The sequence below is a fragment of the Notolepis coatsorum genome (assembly GCF_963971535.1).
Source record: "Notolepis coatsorum genome assembly, chromosome: 5".
NCBI lineage: Eukaryota > Metazoa > Chordata > Actinopteri > Aulopiformes > Paralepididae > Notolepis > Notolepis coatsorum.
In genome coordinates this window covers 93,807,514-93,831,515 of record NC_140169.1, presented here as the reverse complement: position 1 = coordinate 93,831,515, position 24,002 = coordinate 93,807,514, and the positions used below count along the sequence as shown (strand labels likewise).

General features: G+C 43.1%; 1 protein-coding gene across 2 annotated transcripts in view; it reads right to left on the bottom strand.

Annotated features, from left to right (window-relative positions):
* reps1 (RALBP1 associated Eps domain containing 1) overlaps positions 1 to 24,002 on the bottom strand; it is a 129,212-nt gene that overhangs the window by 57,356 nt on the left and 47,854 nt on the right. For both annotated transcript variants that reach the window (XM_084314756.1, XM_084314757.1), the window contains exons 5-7: positions 17,166 to 17,296; positions 9,801 to 9,963; positions 4,688 to 4,751 (exon numbers count right to left, since the gene is read on the bottom strand). In XM_084314756.1, coding sequence (XP_084170882.1) covers positions 4,688 to 4,751; positions 9,801 to 9,963; positions 17,166 to 17,296 — 358 coding nt within the window. The remainder of the gene's footprint in view (positions 1 to 4,687; positions 4,752 to 9,800; positions 9,964 to 17,165; positions 17,297 to 24,002) is intronic.

Below are 24,002 nucleotides of genomic sequence, written 5' to 3'. Positions count from 1 at the left end.
TTAAAAAAAAGTCTGTAAATGTGTATTCTACATTCTCATGGAATGAATGATACAAAAAAAATTATATTAAAAAAAACTATAAAAAAAAAAAAGTTATTAATTTTGAGTTAATTTTCATAACGCGGTAATTTGCGGTGTAATTAATTAATCTAATTAACGCGATAAACTGACAGCCCTAATTATAATATATTTAAAGTATGCCTTCTCTGTATGGATATAAAATTAGTTTATATTATTTTATATAACAAAATAATATCTCTCTATAACCAAAGTTACTCAACATGCTGTATTATGCCTAAAGTAATCTATCTGACAAATCTCAAGAAAATAACTAAATCAACCTATGACAAAATAATATATATTTTCAAGTCTTACTGGACAAAATAAACATGAAAAAAATGAAGTAATGTTCTAAATAATACCTCTTCTGTATTAGAAAATCCAGCTTATAAAATATATCTTTGTATCTTTTCAATGTAATGTAAATTATAAAACAGTACCCTCAGAAAGATACTAATTTAAAAGTGCACTATGCAGTTTCAGATTTGTTGCAATTAGTGTACTAAACTAATTTATTACACACATAATCCTTAGAATGATTGTATCATAACAAGCATCTTATCAAACCAAAACATCATTTTGAGGCATCAAAATAGTTTTCAATTATTTTCTTTCTCCCTCTGTATAGCTGCCTACTTCAATCAATTCGGTCAACTTTGCCATCAAACTCTCGCCTCGCACAGCTTTGTTTGTAATGTTTTTCTTTTTTTTTTAAACTTAATTTTTTAGCGTTTATCGCTTTCCTGGTCAAGCATGACCGACAGTTGCAGGGTGAAACGGGAGAGAGAGAGCAGGGGGAGACATTCGGCAAATGACGGCGAGTCCGGGAATCGAACTCGGAGTCAACCAGATCCGTGACGCAGCACGGAGTCCCGCGCGAGCGCGGTAACATGGTGTGCTACTGGAGCACCCCCTTGTAATGTTTTTCTGTGTCCATGTGAGCTTTGAGATCGCCACCACCTTTATTAGACACAGAAACATATGGTCAAGCTTTGCACGCGTTGCACTCCGCTTCCAATTAGTCTCGACCGGGACGATAAATTGGGAATTTTCTCTGCAGTTAATCTGTAATGTACATTTTCGCGTTGGCATTGTGAGCCAGCAATGCTGGTCGGATCTGTCGCTTCCTGCTCTGTTGTCTGTGAGCGCAGTAGCGACGCCCACAAAGCACTGAAAACGAGGTTTCTCTTGGTGACGTCACACGCAACAGGTTACCGTAGTATTCGGTGCTACGCGCCAGTCAATTTAACTACATGCATATTTTACACAAACGCTTCTGTGCGCGACAGATCTCAGATGTGCGCGGGAGCGTTTTGCCATGTGCGCGCGCACGCACAGGCGCACCTTAGGGGGAACATTGACCGTCGCTTCAAAATCTCCTGCCGTGTGGGTTCTCTCATTCATAACAATGGAGGTGATACAATTCTGTCGGTTGGCTTGCAAAAAAAGTCGGTCGCCTGGCTAAAATCGCCCGCCGTGTGCGGAGCCCTTTAATGGGAAGGGTGTGCTTGAACATTTGAACATAGTTCCATGATACGTGACTGGGCTGTGCTGAGAAAGAGGCGGAGATCCACTTCTACTCTGAGGCGAGATCTGTATTTATTTTTTAATGTCAGTGCCGGTCTGATATCCAGAACTTTGCGAGGGTCTGTCCAGTGAACTTGACTTTCTCGTCACACAAAATATCAATTTGTGCCTCATGCTCAGACAGTGGGAGGCCTGTTGCGTCATGCGTAATCTAGGATCCAGTTGTCCAAATTGTCCGTGCTAAATGATTGTTCAATGAGCCCTTCTATGTGACTACAGATGATGAGCTTCAAATAATTTTTTGCAACATTATGTTCCTCCAAAAAGCCATTAAGCTGAGTAAATACCCCAAAATGTTCACTGATTATCCTAGAGTGCCACAAACGGAGTTCCTTAATCCAGCTCTCCATTTTAGCTGCAAGTCCAAACAGGTCTGTGTCCCAACCTTGTAGTCCCAGATTCAACGCATTGAGGCGGTCAAAGATCTCGGCTAGATATGTCAGCTGTGCCAGACATTCATTATCAGCACATTCCCTGCCAATGGGTTGTTTTTATCTGTAAGGAAAATCTGCACTTCTTCTCTCTCTCTGCGCTTCTGACAACAAACCTATCCATTGTGAGTGTCAAGGTTACACACAAAAGATGAGACGTGGTTTCCACGATTATATATGCGCAGGATGTAGTGAGATGTGTATTGGAATACGGTGTCGGCCTCCGTTGATTAAGGTTGCGGTTACACTAGGCCCGGTTTTCGTTTCAGTTTTCAGTTTCAGTTTCGCTTTTCAGAACGCTACGTAATGGCAGGCAAGTTAGACATCGTTTTTGCCTCCTGAGCACAGTGATGTATATACATGTAGTACAATGCCAAAGCAGTAGGTGGCGATGTAGTTCAAACATGAAGGCCATTTTCAACCAATCAGAAAAGTTGAATGTGCCAATACACTTCCTGCTAAAAATCAACAATCCACCATCTTTAAATGCCTGGCGTGAGCCATTTAGCCAATGTAGCATTTATTTTTTAGCAAAGAAAGTACAATAAACAAAACGGATACATTCAGGCCCTGTCCACACGAGCGTTTGGATTTAATATGACCGAAGTTTGAAAAAATAAAACTCCATCCACACGGTGAACACATGTGAACAACCGTGTATAACTGCGTACTCACGGCAGAGCTGGGAACCCAGCAATCGATACATTTAGTACAATGCCAAAACAGTAGGCGGCGATGTTGTTCAGACATGAAGGCCATTTCAACCAATCAGAAAAGGCTGAACGCTCACTAAACTTCCTGTTGGGTCGCGATCTGCCATTAATTCACTGAAGAAGAAGAAGTAAACTTCCTGTTTAGAAGCACAGCTGGACCCCATTGATCATTTTGCCAACGGAACATATATTTTCAGCAAAGAAATAAACTGCAATAAACAAACGGATACATTCACTGTGTTCTGCCTCTCATTTTGTTGATGAAACAAAACCATCAGCAACACAATTTACCACCAAGAGCGGATAGTTTAGTCTCACAAAAGACCGCCGGTGTTGTTAGCTACATGCTAATGTGAATGGCTATATCCATGTATAGTATATAGCTTAAATGCTAACGTAATGTGGTAACGTTACCGATATGAAATGGATGTAAACGTTATTTAACACATTGCAGAATGGGTACAATACAATACGGCTCAATACAAACAATTGTTAAGGGGATGCAGTCTGGACTGGGTTCCTTATAACAATAACTTGACAACACATGAGTTTAGTTTAGCTGCAGCTACATGTTTACTCTCAGCGTCAGGTCAGGAATGCGACAAGACATCAGTCGATCACAACACTCTTCAACACAGACGATACGTTTCGAACAAAAGTTTGTTACAATCATTTTCATATAACGCTACTTGGGACAGCTCTGCTGTAAACACTGGTGTAGTTGGCTCTGCTATAATCTCTCTACCCCGCGGTCTGCCGTGAACATGGGAAATAATTGCGACAGCTCTGCTGTAAACACTGGGAATAACCTCGGTTGCTATGCCCACACGCAACTGCAAAACCGCACAACTTCACCCTGGCCACCGGTTTCAAAGACCGCGGTTGCAGTGTAGCAAATCCCCGGTTGTGTGTGGCCGAACAGTGCAACTGCGCACATACAATCATGGTTATATTAAAACCAGCATTCGTGTGGACGGGGCCTCACTGTGTGTTCTGCCTCTCATTTGTTGATGAAACAAAACCAACATCAACACAATTTACCACCAAGAGTGGATAGTTTAGTCTCACAAAAAGATCTCTGATGTTGTTAGCTACATGCTAATGTGAATGGCATTCTCCATGTATATAGTTAGCATCGAGGCTATTAACGTAGTAACGTTAACGCTATTAGAAATGGATGAAAACTTTATTTAACAGATTGCAGAATGGGTACAATACAATACGGCTCAATACACACAATTGTTAAGGGTATGCAGAGCAGACTGTTGTAGTTTTGGACTGGGCTCCTTATAACAATAACTTGACAACACGTTGGTAGCTGCAGCTACTTGGGACAGCTCTGCTGTAAACATTGGAAATAACCGTGCGGGTCTCTACTGCGCATGGGCATTGGGCAGAACGGCTCCGTATCGCGCAAATTACATGGCACCATTGTCGGCGAGTTTCCAAAACGAAAACACCTTTTCAGCGTTCCCCGTTTTCCTAGAGTATAGTGTATGAGCAGCTCAGGGCTCCTCTTTCAACATGCTGCCTACCTACTGTACCCGGCGCTGCTAACTGGCTACGTAGAGGACAGGGTATAGTAGATCAATAGAGGACAGGGTATAGTAGATCAGTAGAGGACAGGGTATAGTAGATCAATAGAGGACAGGGTATAGTAGATCAATAGAGGACAGGGTATAGTAGATCAGTAGAGGACAGGGTATAGTAGATCAATAGAGGACAGGGTATAGTAGATCAGTAGAGGACAGGGTATAGTAGATCAGTAGAGGACAGGGTATAGTAGATCAATAGAGGACAGGGTATAGTAGATCAGTAGAGGACAGGGTATAGTAGATCAGTAGAGGACAGGGTATAGTAGATAAATAGAGGACAGGATAAGGGTGAATGACTCACCAGATGTGTGAGAGTTCTAGGATCGGTAGCTTTGATTTGGTGAAGAACTCCTTTGCTGCCGAACCTGAAAACACACAAGAGAAGGAGAGGATTAGATTCAACTACGTGTACACAGTATAGTGAGTGAGTGAGTGAGTGAGTGAGTGAGTGAGTGAGCGTGCGTGCGTTTTGATTGTTTTAAAGGGATCCTAAAAGATTTTAGAAACCACTCACTTTTGTTCATATTCATATTTTCGCCCCAAATAGATTTTCTATAACAGATCCTTGTGTTGATTAGACTGAGGATTGCATCACGTTTTACAGCTCGTCTTTTGCCCAAATGTTGGTGGAGTTAAACAATTATTTACCCAGCAATTTCTTCAGTCCATATTGTTCCTTGCATTTATATTCTGAATAGGGAATGTGTGAGTGAAGCGCAATGCCAATCACCAGTTCAAGACACTCGTTTAACTATCAAGAATGAGAACTGCTCTGAAATACAGGAGATTAATGAAACAGAAGCACAGCAGGAGAAAGGGTTAAAATTAGGAAGAAAGTAAACGTTAACTCAGATCAACTAGAGCATCCGCAGGTTAGCTAACTAGCTAGCTCCTCCACGACATCCAGACAGACACTACAATGGTCACAACCAGGGGACAACGTTTGAGACACTGAACAGAAAAAACTGTAATGTGATAATGACGCATTTGAATTCATCTCATTGGTTTTGCCCCTAATTTTTAAAATTTTTCTCCCATCCAATTTCGTATTGCCAATTCTCCCCTCCCCTGTCTTGAACGTTGCTAGACTATGCCCCCCACTGGTCGGTTATAGTGAGGATAGAAGCCTTACATCACGTGTCCCCTCCTGTACACGAGGAGGCAGCCTGTCTCGGCCGAGCTATAGTCGCTTTTTTGCACCTACTCCCGTAATATGCATGCGCAGTTTGATGAACCTAGACTCTCCCCCTGCTCTCTCTCCCATGATTTCAGAATACCGGAAGTGTTACGGTGGTCTATAGGAAGGCTAACCTTTTTTTCTTGCACATATTGACGTGAATGGATGTGAATGCTGTGTTTATATCTCCCGGGTCAAACAAACCTCAACATTATTGCCATAAAATAGAATGGATATTGTTTCTTTACCTTTCTGTGAACGTCTAGAAAAAAAACTAGTCTCAATCAGGTAAAAATGGCAGAGCTATGGACATTATACAAAAGTAACTGTACTTACGGTACAATAGATTTCATTCACAGTCTTTGCTGCCCTGTCAGGGGCGCCTGGTGGTACTAAATCCAGATTTAACTCTGCCATTGGAAAGAGGCGATTTGGGCCGATCCATAGATATATGACTTGGACATAATAAGGTCATTTATAGGCCTAATATTCTATATTCATATTTAAAATTGCATGTGTCCGGAGGGCAAAATTCAGTACTGTATCTACAAAAACCCCTGAAAAACATCTGCCCTTTATTAATTTGCTAGATTTTTTGTACACTTGAAGCGCTGAATGAGCTCAGTGACATTTGGTCAATGTTAGCATGGTGTTATTAACCGTCAAAGATGGGGGGGGGGGGGGGGGGAACTAATAATAATCATTTATATTGTCCTTTGGTTCATTACAATTTACTCAAGCATAGTAACATACACAATATTTCTGACAATGGGAATACATTCCCTGAGGTCCATAGATGTCCCTAGATACCAAGAACATGCAAATAGACTTTGTAGAAGTGGAGCAATCATCCATTTACTTGGATATGTACTATTAGGCGAATTCTTTGAAAATATGGGATTGGCTAGGGCTTTACGTCACCCTAAATTTGGGGGAACTAATGGGATAACTGGGGTTGCAACAAAAGTGCAACTAGGGCTAAAAACCCAATGAAATAAAATAATAAATAATTATGCTTCTTAGCAGACTTCTTAGCTTAACATAACAGACCTAAGTTTGGGGGAACTAATGGGATAACTGGGGTTGCAACAAAAGTGCAACTAGGGCTAAAAACCCAATGAAATAAAATAATAAATAATTATGCTTCTTAGCAGACTTCTTAGCTTAACATAACAGACCTAAGTTTGGGGGAACTAATGGGATAACTGGGGTTGCAACAAAAGTGCAACTAGGGCTAAAAACCCAATGAAATAAAATAATAATAAATAATATGCTTCTTAGCAGATTTCTTAGCTTAACACATTGACCGCCGGTGGTTGTGCCCATCTCATACCCCTCTCTGCCACCGTTAAAAGCCTATGGAGATGTTTACCTTCTTTGCAGGGCTATAACTTTTTAAATTGTATTGCTATATTGACATTACTATGGCCCATTCAACATCGATTATCTATCGTTCAGGATGTGGGAACGTTATACTTTTTCATTCATACATTGTTGTGTTAATACCTTCGAGAATATAAGTATGTTTTTAATCTTTTCGGCTGTACTTCCAAAAACGCTAGTTATAGGCCCAAACGCATATGATAGATTATCGATTGGCGTTTATTTCCCATACACGCTATATTAAAAAATTCAAATGTATATGATCGGTATACATTATGCTTCATCATGCGTGGAGGAAAGGGGGGGGGGGGGGGGGGTCGTTTATAATTCCTTGATCATCAGTAACGGCTTTATGTAGGTTGGGTGGATATATTGATCAGATGGTTTGCAAACAAGGAAATGCACAATCGGGTTGAAAATAACGTTAGTGTCCTCTTACCGTGGGCCGATGAGACTGGCGGTGAAAGATCCCGATTATTCGTCGGCAATCGCCTAGATCCATTTCCGGTTTGTATGGCGCAATAAACGCCGAAATCATATCAATTATTACGTTTAGAAAGCGATCCATATGTACTATAGTGTCTGTCAGGAGTCCCGTAGCGAGATGTGACTGCCGGAGGAATTTCCTCGACCATCCACCAGGCGGCGGTACTGAGGCGTTGCAGTCCCATCTAGGGTCCCGCTAGGGCATCGGGGGTTGGGTGGATGAATTATGAATGCCATGGCGAAAAAATTAAATATTGATCTCAAAAACGCTGTACAGCGATGTTGGCGGTCAACGCATGGCGGGCAATAACGCTGAAAAGCAATTGTGGCGACCAATGTGTTAACATAACAGACGTAAGTTTGGGGGAACTAATGGGATAACTGGGGTTGCAACAAAAGTGCAACTAGGGCTAAAAACCCAATGAAATAAAAAAAACAATTATAATAATAATAAATAATTATGCTTCTTAGCTTAACATAACAGACCTACAGTAAGTTTGGGGGAACTAATGGGATAACTGGGGTTGCAACAAAAGTGCAGCTAGGGCTAAAAACACAATGAAATAAAAAATAATAATAATAATAATAATAATAATAATAATAATAATAATAATAATAATAATAATAATAATAATAATAATAATAATAATAATAATAATAATAATAATAATAATAATAATAATAATAAATAATATATCCTTCTTAGCAGACTGCTTAGCTTAACATCCCAGGGAACTAATGAGATAACTGGGGATGTTGTTTGCTCCTGACAAGAGTCTCAAAGTCTGAGGTGATGGTAGACAAAGCAACTCTGAGATCATGCTCAATGTCCAATCTGTTCCTCCGCTTTGTCTTCAGCTGGACCAGAGCTGAGAAGCCACTTTCACAAAGATAGGTACTAGGTAGTGAACAAAAAAAAGTATTTATATAAAAAAAAAAGAAAAAATTACACACACATCCGCGACCCACTCAAAATAGCCCCGCGGCCCACTTTTGGGTCACGACCCACCAGTTGAGAAACACTGCTCTACAGCCATCAATTGGGTCAAACACACCAATTGGATAATTTTAAATGGGTTGATGTAATACTGCGTGGGTGGGTGTGTGTGTATGTGTGCAGGGAACAAACTTAACTTTTTGACTTACCAGCCATTTGGCTGGTAGATTTTAAAAACTACCAGCCGGGCAGATTTGATACCAGCCAAAAATCCAATTAGTATTTATATTGTAACGTTTGGCCACTTTAAATCATTGAACAGAGAGCGAGAGCGAGAGCGAGAGCGAGAGAGAGAGAGAGCGAGCGAGCGAGCGAGCGAGCGAGCGAGCGAGCAAGCGAGCGAGAGCGAGAGCGAGAGATAGATAGATAGATAGATAGATAGATAGATAGATAGATAGATAGATAGATAGATAGATAGATAGATAGATAGATAGATAGAGAAGGCACGCCTGAAAACCTACCTGTTCAAAAAGGCCTTTGACTGTTAGCTTTTTATTTTAATTTGATTGCGCTTTTGTTTTTAAATTGTCTGTTTATACTATGTTTTTAATTAACTATGTTCTATTTTATCTTATTTTTATTCTGCATTTTATTTTATTTGTTTTACTAATAACAATTTTATTTCAATTTTTTTAACTGTTTTAACCATGTAGTGTAGCACTTTGGGATCCCAGTGAACAAAAAGTGCATTACAAATCCAATCTATTATTATTATTATTATTATTATGTGTGGCTGCCGCCCTGGCGGACATCTGTGCTCTACTGAGTGCACCTTTCTAGTCTAGAGAGAGAGCGCTGATTCTCCGTAGCTGAGCAGGGTTGCATTTTGTCAACACAAGTTGGAACCCTGGAGGAAGCGATATAAGGAAACGAATTGCCAATAAATGTGAAGTTATCTTTGAACCTGTTGCAGGGAATATGCCTCCACATATTTGGTCAAATCAAATGCGAAATAGTAAAATATCAGAGCACAATCAAAAACGCGATTGCAGGGTTTTCTTGTAGGCTAAAGAACGGGTGAAGTAAGACCTCATGTGCGTCTCATGTTACAAACTTGACCTCGTGAGCAGAGCGCATCTCATTTACATTTAAAGGTTCATTGTTTGTAAACATTAGAACGGACACGTCACACACACACACACACACACAGTTTCAACTCACCACCGCCGCATCATATTGACGGCGAGCACAGCCGACCCATTACCTGCCGGCCGAGGTAGATGCAGTGTATTTTGTTAGCTGCCAGGTGGCGGGCAGACCTTAAATTCTAGTCGCCAAACAATAAATCTACAAGCCAATGGCGCTGGGCGTGTAGTTATTTTGTACCCTGTATGTGTGTATGTGTGTGTGCGCGCACGTGCATGTTCTGACCAGGTATAAATCCATTGAGGTCAGGTTGGATGGTTTTAAACTGGTTGATATAATACTGTCTCTGTTCGTCGGTGATCTTCCACGGGTCGTCGTAGCCACTCGACTGTCGCTGTATTTCATTGGCCGTCGGTGCTGAGGCCACCGTTGGTATCGTCGTGCTCTCCTGCAGCGAGAGAGAGAGAGAGGGAGGAGAAAGCACCGTCAACAAAGGTAGGATGTGTGAAACTGTTATGGTGAATATTTCTATTGATTGGCTTTTTACCCTCCTTTGATTTCTTCATGACTGTACAACCAGAGAGAGGAGAGTACTGTGCTACCAGAGAGAGGAGAGTACTGTGCTACGAGAGAGAGAGAGAGAGAGAGAGAGAGAGAGAGGTGTACTGTGCTACCAGAGAGAGTACTGTGCTGCCAGAGAGAGTACTGTGCTACCAGTCCAGATAGAGAGAGAGATAGAGAGAGGTGTACTGTGAGTGTGTGAGTGTGAGTGTGAGAGTGTGAGTGTGAGTGTGAGTGTGAGTGTGAGAGTGAGAGTGAGAGAGCGAGAGCGAGAGCGAGAGCGAGAGCGAGAGAGAGAGGTGTACTGTGCTACCAGAGAGAGTACTGTGCTACCAGAGAGAGAGGTGTACTGTGCTACCAGAGAGAGAGGTGTACTGTGCTACCAGAGAGAGAGGTGTACTGTGCTACCAGAGAGAGGTGTACTGTGCTACCAGAGAGAGAGGTGTACTGTGCTACCAGAGAGAGTACTGTGCTACCAGAGAGTGTACTGTGCTACCAGAGAGAGTACTGTGCTACCAGAGAGTGTACTGTGCTACCAGAGAGAGTACTGTGCTACCAGAGAGAGTACTGTGCTACCAGAGAGAAATAGTACTATGCTACCAGAGAGAGAACGAGTACTATGCTACCAGAGAGAGAACGAGTACTATGCTACCAGAGAAAGAGTACTGTGCTACCAGAGAGAGAAAGAGTACTATGCTACCAGAGAGAAAGAGTACTGTGCTACCAGAGAGAGAACGAGTACTATGCTACCAGAGAGAGAACAAGTACTATGCTACCAGAGAGAAAGAGTACTATGCTACCAGAGAGAAAGAGTACTATGCTACCAGAGAGAAAGAGTACTGTGCTACCAGAGAGAAAGAGTACTATGCTCCCAGAGAGAAAGAGTACTATGCTACCAGAGAGAAAGAGTACTATGCTACCAGAGAGAAAGAGTACTATGCTACCAGAGAGAAAGAGTACTATGCTCCCAGAGAGAAAGAGTACTATGCTCCCAGAGAGAAAGAGTACTATGCTACCAGAGAGAAAGAGTACTATGCTACCAGAGAGAAAGAGTACTATGCTACCAGAGAGAAAGAGTACTGTGCTACCAGAGAGAGAAAGAGTACGATGCTACCAGAGAGAAAGAGTACTATGCTACCAGAGAGAGAAAGCGCAGTAACGTTAGCGAGCTAGCGAGTAAATATTGTTACTATTTATTTACATATAAGCCATTCTCCCTTTCTGTGTGTGTGTGTGTGTCCCAACTCTGGTCTTTGGAAAGAAATGCACCGACACTAACAACCGCCTTACTGCACACATCTATGACGACACTGTTGACACCACATATCCGTGACACTCGCGCCCCGCGACAACACTAGTAGTTTCGGGGGGCCTACCACCCCCCCTGAAAAATATCCTAGGGGAAACACTGGAGAGTGTTTATTGGTAGTGTGCATGTCAGGACTACTCGCCTCACAGTAATGCTAATAATTATTTAATCTCTTTCAGTAAACAACGTCGTATGGACGGTCATGTGCGGGCGTCTCTATTTATTTGTTGCAGTTCGAACGGCACTTCACTCGACCAAATCCGTGCCTCGGTTCTCGAGTTAAATGATGATATATCAGGCGAGTCTTTTTACGAGCCGCACATCAGATGACCACCCCGGACTCCTGACGCTCCAGAACTGCCAATCATCCACTGATGGTGAAAATTATTGGTCAGTGTTGTAGGCAATGAGTGTACCTTGCCAATGATACCCCACGTGGGGGGGTGCGAATAAGGGATCTAGGTGAAAGTTGACGAGCGAAAACCAGAAGTCAATCACACTTCAGAATGAACGGCCGTGGATGAGGAAATGGATTTTGGAGAAAAGAGAGTACTGTGCTACCAAGAGAGAGAAATAGTATGCTACCAGAGAGAAGTGCACTGTGCTACCAGAGAGAAGAGTACTGTGCTACCAGAGAGAAGAGTACTGTGCTACCAGAGAGAAAGAGTACTGTGCTACCAGAGAGAGAAAGTGCACTGTGCTACCAGAGAGAGAAAGTGCACTGTGCTACCAGAGAGAGAAAGTGCACTGTGCTACCAGAGAGAGAAAGTGCACTGTGCTACCAGAGAGAGAAAGTGCACTGTGCTACCAGAGAGAGAAAGTGCACTGTGCTACCAGAGAGAGAAAGTGTACTGTGCTACCAGAGAGAAGGTGCACTGTGCTACCAGAGAAAGTGCACTGTGCTACCAGAGAGAGAAAGTGCACTGTGCTACCAGAGAAAGTGCACTGTGCTACCAGAGAAAGTGCACTGTGCTCCCAGAAAGAGAAAGTGCACTGTGCTCCCAGAGAAAGTTCACTCTGTGCTACCAGAGAAAGTGCACTGTGCTACCAGAGAAAGTGCACTGTGCTACCAGAGAAAGTGCACTGTGTTACCAGAGAAAGTGCACTGTGCTACCAGAGAGAGAAAGTGCACTGTGCTCCCAGAGAGAGAAAGTGCACTGTGCTACCAGAGAGAGAAAGTGCACTGTGCTACCAGAGAAAGTGCACTGTGCTACCAGAGAAAGTGCACTGTGCTACCAGAGAAAGTGCACTGTGCTCCCAGAGAGAGAAAGTGCACTGTGCTCCCAGAGAAAGTTTACTCTGTGCTACCAGAGAAAGTGCACTGTGCTACCAGAGAAAGTGCACTGTGTTACCAGAGAAAGTGCACTGTGCTACCAGAGAAAGTGCACTGTGCTCCCAGAGAGAGAAAGTGCACTGTGCTACCAGAGAAAGTTCACTCTGTGCTACCAGAGAAAGCGCACTGTGCTACCAGAGAAAGTGCACTGTGCTACCAGAGAAAGTTCACTCTGTGCTACCAGAGAAAGCGCACTGTGCTACCAGAGAAAGTGCACTGTGCTCCCAGAGAGAGAAAGTGCACTGTGCTACCAGAGAAAGTTCACTCTGTGCTACCAGAAAGCGCACTGTGCTACCAGAGAAAGTTCACTCTGTGCTACCAGAGAAAGTGCACTGTGCTACCAGAGAAAGTGCACTGTGCTACCAGAGAAAGTGCACTGTGCTACCAGAGAAAGTGCACTGTGCTACCAGAGAGAGAAAGTGCACTGTGCTACCAGAGAGAGAAAGTGCACTGTGCTACCAGAGAGAGAAAGTGCACTGTGCTACCAGAGAAAGTGCACTGTGCTACCAGAGAAAGTGCACTGTGCTACCAGAGAGAGAAAGTGCACTGTGCTACCAGAGAGAGAAAGTGCACTGTGCTACCAGAGAAAGTTCACTCTGTGCTACCAGAGAAAGTTCACTCTGTGCTACCAGAGAAAGTGCACTGTGCTACCAGAGAAAGTTCACTCTGTGCTACCAGAGAAAGTGCACTGTGCTACCAGAGAAAGTGCACTGTGCTACCAGAGAAAGTGCACTGTGTTACCAGAGAAAGTGCACTGTGCTACCAGAGAGAGAAAGTGCACTGTGCTACCAGAGAGAGAAAGTGCACTGTGCTACCAGAAAGCGCACTGTGCTACCAGAGAAAGTGCACTGTGCTCCCAGAGAGAGAAAGTGCACTGTGCTACCAGAAAGCGCACTGTGCTACCAGAGAAAGTTCACTCTGTGCTACCAGAGAAAGTGCACTGTGCTACCAGAGAAAGTTCACTCTGTGCTACCAGAGAAAGTGCACTGTGCTACCAGAGAAAGTGCACTGTGCTACCAGAGAAAGTGCACTGTGCTACCAGAGAAAGTGCACTGTGCTACCAGAGAGAGAAAGTGCACTGTGCTACCAGAGAGAGAAAGTGCACTGTGCTACCAGAGAGAGAAAGTGCACTGTGCTACCAGAGAAAGTGCACTGTGCTACCAGAGAAAGTGCACTGTGCTACCAGAGAAAGTGCACTGTGCTACCAGAGAAAGTGCACTGTGTTACCAGAGAAAGTGCACTGTGCTACCAGAGAGAGAAAGTGCACTGTGCTACCAGAGAGAGAAAGTGTACTGTGCTACCAGAGAGAAAGTGCACTGTGCTACCAGAGAGAGAAAGTGCACTGTGCTACCAGAGAGAGAAAGTGCACTGTGCTACCAGTAGGGATGCCCCGATCACGTTTTTTGCAACCGATACCGATCGTCTATGAGCCATATCGGCCGATACACTGCCGATACCTATCGTTTTTGGTTTTGTTATAGCAGCGGGAAGTATTATACTGTAGGTCTAACACAGGCATTCTCAAAGTCCGGACTCCGGTCCAGATCCAGACCGAACCACAACTGTCTCTGGACTCTGAGCAAATTATACTTTTCATATGTATTATCCGTGTTATCTGCGAGACATCGGCACAACGCTATGAGTAAAAATTCTCCGCTATCTCTACTGCAAGCAGCGTCTCTGCATGTCCGATTGCTCCACTGTCTGTGTGTGTGTCTGTCTACTCTGCTTTGGTACAATCACATTTCCCCCACCCACAGTCTGCGAATCAGAGGCAGAGTAGGGCGGGTCTTCACGGAATGTTGTCTCTTTTAGCGACCTGGGAGAGTGTAGTGGGGCTCAATGTGAGAGAGTAGTCCATCGTCTCGACTACACTTAATGGCTGGTCGTCCAGCCCTATGGATTCCATGACTTTTCTTGTGATCGCCTTAGCCTTCTGACTATCACGGTTATACGCACGGGTGCTCTCTAAAGTGATTTACGTTAGCGGCCGTTTTGGTTCTTTCTCTGCCTTTTTCTTTTTACTCTCTGTGGTAAGCTTAACAAACTCTCCATGCTCCTCTGGGTGATGGGACTTCAAGTGTCTTATTAAATTTGCTGTGTTGAAACTTTTTACATTGCTTCCCCCACAAGATATTTTATCCTGGCATACATTGCAGATAGCATTTGTTGCATCAGTCTCAGACACTTTGTAATAGTTCCACACCGCCGACATGTTTTAGGCTAGTTAACATGCGACAATGACACCAACTCCGCTGAGAATTGGATCAAGTTTTTCGCGTCATTGATCGGTTTTCGCAATCGGCGACTAGAAAGCATTATCAGAATTCCCTAATCTCATATTTATACTGAATATCGGCCGATACCGATCGCTGGCCGATCGATCGGGGCATCCCTAGCTACCAGAGAAAATGCACTGTGCTACCAGAGAGAGAAAGTGCACTGTGCTACCAGAGAGAGAAAGTGCACTGTGCTACCAGAGAGAGAAAGCGCACTGTGCTACCAGAGAGAAAGTGCACTGTGCTACCAGAGAGAAAGTGTACTGTGCTACCAGAGAGAAAGTGTACTCTGTGCTACCAGAGAAAGTGCACTGTGCTACCAGAGAAAGTGCACTGTGCTACCAGAGAAAGTGCACTGTGCTACCAGAGAAAGTGCTCTGTGCTACCAGAGAAAGTTCACTGTGCTACCAGAGAAAGTTCACTCTGTGCTACCAGAGAAAGTGCACTCTGTGCTACCAGAGAAAGTTCACTCTGTGCTACCAGAGAAAGTGCACTGTGCTACCAGAGAAAGTGCACTCTGTGCTACCAGAGAAAGTGCAGTGTTCTGTGCTACCAGAGAAAGTTCACTCTGTGCTACCAGAGAAAGTTCACTCTGTGCTACCAGAGAAAGTTCACTCTGTGCTACCAGAGAAAGTGCACTGTGCTACCAGAGAAAGCGCACTGTGCTACAAGAAAGTGCACTGTGCTACCAGAGAAAGTGCACTGTGCTACCAGAGAAAGTGCACTGTGCTACCAGAGAAAGTGCACTGTGCTACCAGAGAAAGTGCACTGTGCTACCAGAGAAAGCGCACTGTGCTACCAGAGAAAGTGCACTGTGCTACAAGAAAGTGCACTGTGCTACCAGAGAGAAAGAGTACTGTGCTACCAGAGAGAAAGAGTACTGTGCTATCAGAGAAAGAGAAAGAGTACTATGCTATCAGAGAAAGAGAAAGAGTACTATGCTACCAGAGAGAAAGAGTACTATGCTCCCAGAGAGAAAGAGTACTATGCTCCCAGAGAGAAAGAGTACTATGGTACCAGAGAGAAAGAGTACTATGCTACCAGAGAGAAAGAGTACTATGCTCCCAGAGAGAAAGAGTACTATGGTACCAGAGAGAAAGAGTACTATGCTACCAGAGAGAGAAAAAGTATTATGCTACCAGAGCGCGAGAGAGAGAGAGAGAGAGAACTATGCTACCAGAGCGCGAGAGAGAGGGATAGAAAATAGTACTATGCTACCAGAGATAGAGAAAGCGCAACATGCTACCAGAGAGATGGCGAGAGAAGAGAGACAAAGTGTGCTGTGCTACCAGAGAAAGAGTACTATGCTTTATGCTACGAGAGAGAAAGAGTACTGTGCTACCAGAGAGATGGAGAGAGAACAAATACTGTGGTACCAGAGAATACTGTGCTACCAGAGGGAGAGAGTACTGTGCTACCAGAGGGAGAGAATACTGTGCTACCAGAGGGAGAGAGTACTGTGCTACCAGAGAAAGAGTACTGTGCTACCAGAGAGAGGACGTACTATGATACCAGAGAGAGAGAAAGTACTATACCAGAGAGAGAGTACCGTAATTCCTCTAATAGTAACCGGTATTCAATTAAAAACCGGGTCTCTATTAATGACCGGGTGCGCTGTTGAGCTAAGCAATTATAAGCCGGCCTCCTAATACAAGCCGGGTTTCATGTATATTAGAGTTATTGTTGTTATATGCTGGCCTGGCTGTGCAGTAAATACCATATAATGGTATGGTGTTAATGTTTACCAAGAGAGTAAGCCTACCTCAGAATTGTATAAAACGAAGTTATTATTATTATACCAGTATTGTGATTGCACTATTTTACTTTATTTAACTTTTTTTGACCACCTGTAATTGCACTGTTTACTACCGTATTTCATACAGTACTTGGTTTCAATAAATGAACCCAGTACATTTTACTGGGTTCAAACTGACACAAAATGTTGATTTATTCATTATGATCTGTTTGAAAATTAGAAATATAGGCCTCTCTCTTATACATGCCTCCTCCTAATACAAGCCTGGTATCCGCTACAGTTGAAACAAATACAAGCCGGGGTTACTATTAGAGGAATTACGGTATAATACCAGAGAGATAAAGAGAAAATACTATGACACCAGAGAAAGAGAGAGAGGGGGGGGGGGGGGGGGGGGGTAATACTGCTCTACCTGGACTGAGGAGGGGTGCATGGCTGGCAGTGTGCTGGAGGGAGGGGTGTCTGCTGAGAAACTGACCCAGCTCTCCTGCACCAGAGGAGGGGGAGAGTGAGACGACCACATCCCATCACCTGGTACTGGTCCTGGAGGAAGAGGAAAGGACAGAAGAGAAGAGATTAGTCAAATTCACAGGATGTTAAGCATTTGTGAAAATAGTAACGGCCACGCATGTCCTCCAGGATTAGGTCATTAAAGGACCATACCAGTCTAATTTTGATTTATCATTACCAGAGATTATCCTTATGTTTATGTTTTGGTAGACCTCAGCCTCTATAAATTAAAACGTTATTACATTATCCAGTATTATTAGATTATCCAGTGTTACAGGACTGAACAGCAATATTTTACCGATAGTTTTTTGTGCCGTTTCTTAGAGCTTGGGGTACCTCTTCAAAATACAAGAGGGTGCTCTGTGATATCCCTTGGCCATTTTCATATATTAACCCCTTCATGCTCGAAAATGACAAAATCACACAAAAATAGAGATGTATGATATTGCATGGTGAATATAAATGAAATGCATCAAATTACATTCTCTAATGTTTTTTCATACAATGGGTGATGTAAAATTAATATTAACATTAATATTAACATGTAACATCATCAGATATTAACCCCTTCATGCCCGAAAATGCCCAAATCACACAAATTTAGATTAATGATATTGCATGCTGAATATAAATGAAATGCATCAAATTACATTCTCTAATGTTTTGTCATACAAGGGGTGATGTGAAATTAATATTGATGAGTTTTGTTGGGGCAGTTGGTTCACTGATGGCTGAAAGTGGGCTCTCTAGTGTCCCGTCAGAAGTCTTTGGAGGGGTTGCCAAGATGTTCCCTCAGAATGTACGGCTGATGGCAGAGGTGTTAAGGAGCCCGATCACTGGGGAGCTCCAGTAGCTCACCACGTACCGCGAGTGCTATTTCAGCGCCGTGGACAACCGCGCTCGCGCGGATCTGGGGCTGAGCGCGTTCGAATCCCGGACGGCAGCCGTGCCTTTCCCAGAGTGTCTTTCCCCCCCATCTGAACCCTTTCAGCCTGCTTCTGTCGGTCGAACTTGACCAAGTATGAATGCGAAGAAAAAAGCGATAAACGCTAAAAGAACCAGGTGACTGGTCAAAGTAAAAAAGGAGCCCGATCACAGATGGCCATTTTCAGAAAGCAGATGACCTGAGAGCCTTGTTTCACATAGCAAGCCAGAGCAGAACTGCCAAACTTTGGGTTGAGGTCTTCAGTGTTTCCCACAGGATTTAGTGAGACTGTGGTGGGTGAACCTAGGCCCCTCTAGGGGGGTCCCGGGACATGCCCCTCCGGAACTTTTTTTTGTACATTAAGTTAAATCCATCAATCTGGTGCACTTTGAGAGCAAAATAAAGATGCTAGATCTATGATGAACTTTGTGCTCAAAACACAAAATCGACTAGACTAGTGCTTCCCAATCCTCTCCTCGAAGCACCCCAGCCATTCAATGTATTTGTTAAATTCCACCACCAGCACACCTGATTCAACTTAACTAGCCCTTTATTAGTTGAATCAGGTGTGCTGGTGGTGGAATTTAACAAATACATGGAACGGCTGGGGTGTCTCGAGGAGAGGTTTTGGGAACCACTGGACTAGAGCATACATTTGAGCCAGTTGTTTGGGTGGCTAGTCTTTGATTATTCTCTTAGCCTTACCCCTGCAACGCTTGTTGTAAATGTCTTGGAGAGTGGGAAGCCCACCTCCAATTGTGCGTTCGGCTGAATGCTCTCTGTAGTCTGCTAGGGTCTTGTGCGGTGCTATTCCCAAACCAGGAGGTGATATTGCCAGTCAGGATGTTCTCTATTGTGCATGAGTAGAAGTTCTTAAGGTTCTTCTGACTCACTTTGAACTTCCTTAGGCGCCTGAGGAAGTAGAGGCGTTGCTGTGCCTTCTTGACTACATTGTCAATGTGTGTGGTCCATGTCAAGTCCTCGGTTATGTGGACTCCGAGGTACTTAAAACTGTTCACTCTCTCGACCGGTGCCCCGTCGATGCTGAGGGGGCTGTAGTCCCCGACCCCTGACCTCCTAAAGTCCACAATCATCTCTTGTTTTGCTGACGTTCAGGGAGAGGCAGTTCAGGGTTAGAAATTAAAAAAAAATTCCCAGGGCTTTTTTTGCCCCCCTTAATTGATTTCCGTTTTTTTTTTTTGTATTTCGGGGGCACAGGATTTTTATGATGAAAATGAACATAAAGATTATAAAATATTGTCAAATATTTTTTTTACAGTCTTCGTCCCCATGTTTGATAACGTAATGTTAATGTCTCCATATATAGGGCTCTACGCTAACCTTTTTCCCAAGGAGCACATGTGCTCCTAAATAAAATGTAAATAAATAAAATTTAGGAGCACAGTGAAAATTGTTCAAGTAACAGAGTTTATTAACAAACTATTTATTACATGCATATTATACTGTGCGTGTGCATACTAAGGGCTAAACATCTGTGCAAATAGCACATGCCACCAAAATCACAAATTGGCCCATGCCTACTAGACGCAAAGGATATCGGTTGTCAAGCTGCTTTTTTTGTATACGTAGTCTTGTCACAATACCAACATTTTGACTTTGATACAGATAGGAAAGGCAATGGAATATATTAGATGACAGAACATGGAAAATTCTTTATACAATTATTTAATTCATTATAATTGAAACGCTATTGAATTGAATAATAGTTAATTAATAGTTAATACAATTATTCTGTTACAGCTACAACTGAGCTATAATTTATACGTATAGCTACTGCCCACCAATGTCTTCCTTTTGAATGAAATAGGTTCAGGAGAGAGATGTAGAGAGGGAGAGAGCGCGAGACACACAGATACAGATATTCTCAGCCCCCCTTTCCTCTGAGCGTTCCCAGTGATGGCTTGTGCGTGTGTGTATGACTATGTGCGTGTGCAAACGGGAACGGGACACACATCTGTGCAATAGCACACACCACCAAAGTCACTGGCTGGCCCACAGTGTGCGTGTATGTGCTAACTCCGCTAACGTTATCCGCCTCAGTAACATTAGCTGCCTCGCCGGATTCCTCTTTCTCCTAGTCTCTCTTTTGCTCAAAATAAAAATGAATGGGCTTCATGGCTGGCAGATTTTTTTGCGTTGTCCGATTTTTTATGTATAACTTGCCTATGCCGGTACCGTGACTTTCTTTTCCAGCGCATACTGTGTTCTCATTTCCTTTCACTCGCATGAAACCAGCCGCGTCACCGCAGGAAACTCTACTGTGATTGGACGTTTATGCGCCTTGTGTAATGTGGGACTTGTAGTTTCTGAACTATTAACAGCGGAGAGTTTGTAATCTTCACTCGCACACTGGGAGTAAATGATTTTTCCGGTTCGCACACACATATTATTAGGGGCAAATACGAGGGAAATGCTCGCACTGTAGAGCATATATATAATTATATATATAATTAGTAAACTGTCGGGGGCTTTTCTTGCCCCCCTTAACTGATTTTCGAAGGCATTTGGTCAATTTACGAGGGCATTTTGCCCCAAGCCCCCGTTAATTTCGAACCCTGCCTGACACCACCGCGCCAGAACCACTACCTCTGCCAGGTAGGCCTTCTCATCGTTTGCAGAGATCAGGCCCCCCACTACTGTGTCATCAGCAAATTTGATGATTGTGTTGTTGTTCCACTGTGCCACACAGTCGTGTGTGTACAGCGAGTAGAGGGGACTCAGAGGTGCAGTTGCCTGCTCTCACCACCCGTGGTCTATCCGTCAGGAAGTCCAAGACCCACTGGCAGAGGTCATAGTTCAAGCCCAGGTCCCTGAGCTTGGCTATGAGTTTGGAGGAGACTATGGCAGGCCTGTACACATTAATCCATACAAATTGTAGTAAAACATTAGCCTACAACCAGGGCTGTACAGTGCAATATAATGTTGCGGTTGTAATTTCATTAGACAGACCAGCGCGGACCTTTAATAACATGCAATTTAATTGACACGAGCAATGAGCTAACGGTAGCTGCTAACCAAGGTATCCATTAGGATTATGCTAAGCTAACTAGCGATCTCTGCTAACCCTGGAAAACGGTCAAAGCGGACTCCACAAGACTAGTTCCATTCGTGAGGAAAGGGGGTGGGTTATATTGACAACGCTTGACAACAGAAGTTTAAACATAACTTCATATTTATTGGTTATTCATTTCTGTATATCATTCAATTTCCATCTCCGTGTGTCTCCATCTCCATCTCTTCCTGTGTTTACATTAGAGTGTGACGTCATCACCTACGGCAGCTTAGACGATCAAAAAGCGAACCTAGAACAAAACCCGAAGGGGGGGGCTCGCTCTCTTGTTCGTTCTCGCCCCCTCTCTCTCTCTCTCTCTCTCTCTCTCTCTCGCTCTCTCTCTACATTCAATGATTTAAAGTAGCCAAATGTTACACACAGTATAAATACTAACTGGATAGTTGATGATATAAACATTTAATTTCATTATCTGAAATATTCTAAAATCATTAAGTCTGTGTGATTATTATTTTCTCACAGTAGTGTGTGTGTGTATATATATATATATATATATATATATGTGTGTGTGTGTTTGGCTAAAGTGGATAGAAAACACAGTACTGTGTAAAAGGCACCCAAGAGTTTTTATATAAATTGTCTTAGATGTAAATAATTTTTTTTATTAGTGTGTCAGTAGACTACTCTTAGTACATTTTCATTAAATAATTTTTTAAATCATCTTCATGGTTTAATAATGCAAACATATGTTGCAGGGACTTATTATAATCATCATATTGGCGTGACTGTATGCATCAAAGGGTTAAATCAAGCATTTTTAAGTGCTTTAGAGGAAATGTCAAAATATCGCGATATCATTTAGAGGCCATATCGCCCAGCCCTACTATAATGGTAAAATAGTTATTTAAAAATGTGCCCCTAAAAAATATTTTGTGTGCCCCTAGTGAAAAAGCTTAGCGTACAGCCCTGTATGGTATTGAATGTTGAGCTGTAGTCGATGAATAGCATTCTCACATAGTTCCCCTGCCTCTTGTCCAGGTGTGATGCTGCTGTGTGCAGCACATGGGATATGGCGTCCTCTGTGGACCTGTTGGGGCGATATGCAAATTGCAGGGGGTCCAGGTTGATGGGGAGGGAGGAACAGATGTAGCCCTTCACAAGCTTCTCAAAGCACTTCATGGCTATGGAGGTGAGAGCTATGATGGAATCCCCCCGCAAGGAGAAAGTAATAGTGGACTGGACATGAAGTAAACACTGGCCAAGCAGAAACAAATTGTCGAACACCTTTTACAAGCCCATGCCATATCAGGATGCGACACTGTAGCAGTGTAGCGTCATACTATGGGTTGGGAAAAGGCTCGGTCATCAATGACCTGAAAGCTGGTTACGACCTATCAGCCATTGGCAATGTGGATGCACCATTTCAGCAAGTCCTTGACCAAGCCACTGTCTTCATCTCAGCCTGTTATGGTATAACAGAGCACAGACATGACACACACAAGGCTACTGGGAAAAATGGGAAAGGACATGTCTTCACCAAATCTAGCTGCTCTAACTCCAACAAAGGACGCGTCTGTTGGAAATGTGAAGAGGGCCCACTTCCAAGCGTACCTCTGGCGAAATCTCATTATGAATCTGCCACCTGCAATGAACCCAGAGGAATTTGGATGGAAAAAGGACACCTGTAACAGGGCACTGATACCAATCCACCTACGAGAAGATCAAACTTGTCCCAGACTACATCCTGAAGATGATCCGGTGTGGCTGCAAGAGTGAGGCCCTGTTTACCTCTAAGAAGTGCAGCTGTAAAGTGCATGGTTTCCCATGCACAATGTTCTGTCCATGTTTCAGGGTAGGATGCTCAACCCTAAAGGATGTTACCCTAATATGTAACGCATCTGCAAGATTTGTCCTTCACACCAGTGAGTGTGCACTTGTTTGATTTAGTTAGATACATTTTGTGGGGGGGGAAGAGCTGCACCCCTTTTCCTGTTGCAAATTGTTTTGTTCACCATATGAATAAATGGACCAACACAATGCAAACTTAAGTGTGCGTGTCGCTGCTAACATACAAAAGTTGTTTTACAGGCCTGTCTTGAAATGGTTAATATTAATCACCCATTGTATGAAAAAACATTAGCAAATGTAATTTGATGCATTTAATTTATATTCAGCATGGAATATCATAAATGATATTGGCATTTCCGGGCATGAAGGGTTAATATCTGAAAATGCCCAAGGGATATCACCGAGCACCCTCTTGTATTTTGAAGAGGTACCCCCAAGCTCCAAGAAACAACAAAAAATATATAGCAAACGACAAAACAAGGTTCAACCATACTTTCCCATGCAATTCCCAAAACTGTCAAGACCAGGAAATCAATCATAATCATTTCTAGTGATGCACGATATATCGGCCGCCGATATAATATTGGCCGATATGGTCATTTTTTTACACATCGGTATCGTTCCGATATCAAGATAGGGCAGATATTAAAAAAAAATATATATATATAAAATAAAAATGTTGGTACATGTTTTGGTCTTAAATAGTAAAAAAATACCGTAATTTTCGGACTATAAGGCGCACCTGAATATAAGCCGCAGCAGCTAAATTGAATGATGTGTACATATATAAGCCGCACTGGACTAGGTGTTTTAATGTTTAATTACCATATGTAAGGGTTTGTGCACAGAGGGGATTGTCGGGAAAGAGATGGCTGTTTGAGGAAGCTCCCATTCATAGAGCTGCCGCGATAACCGCATTACCGCGGTATCGCTGT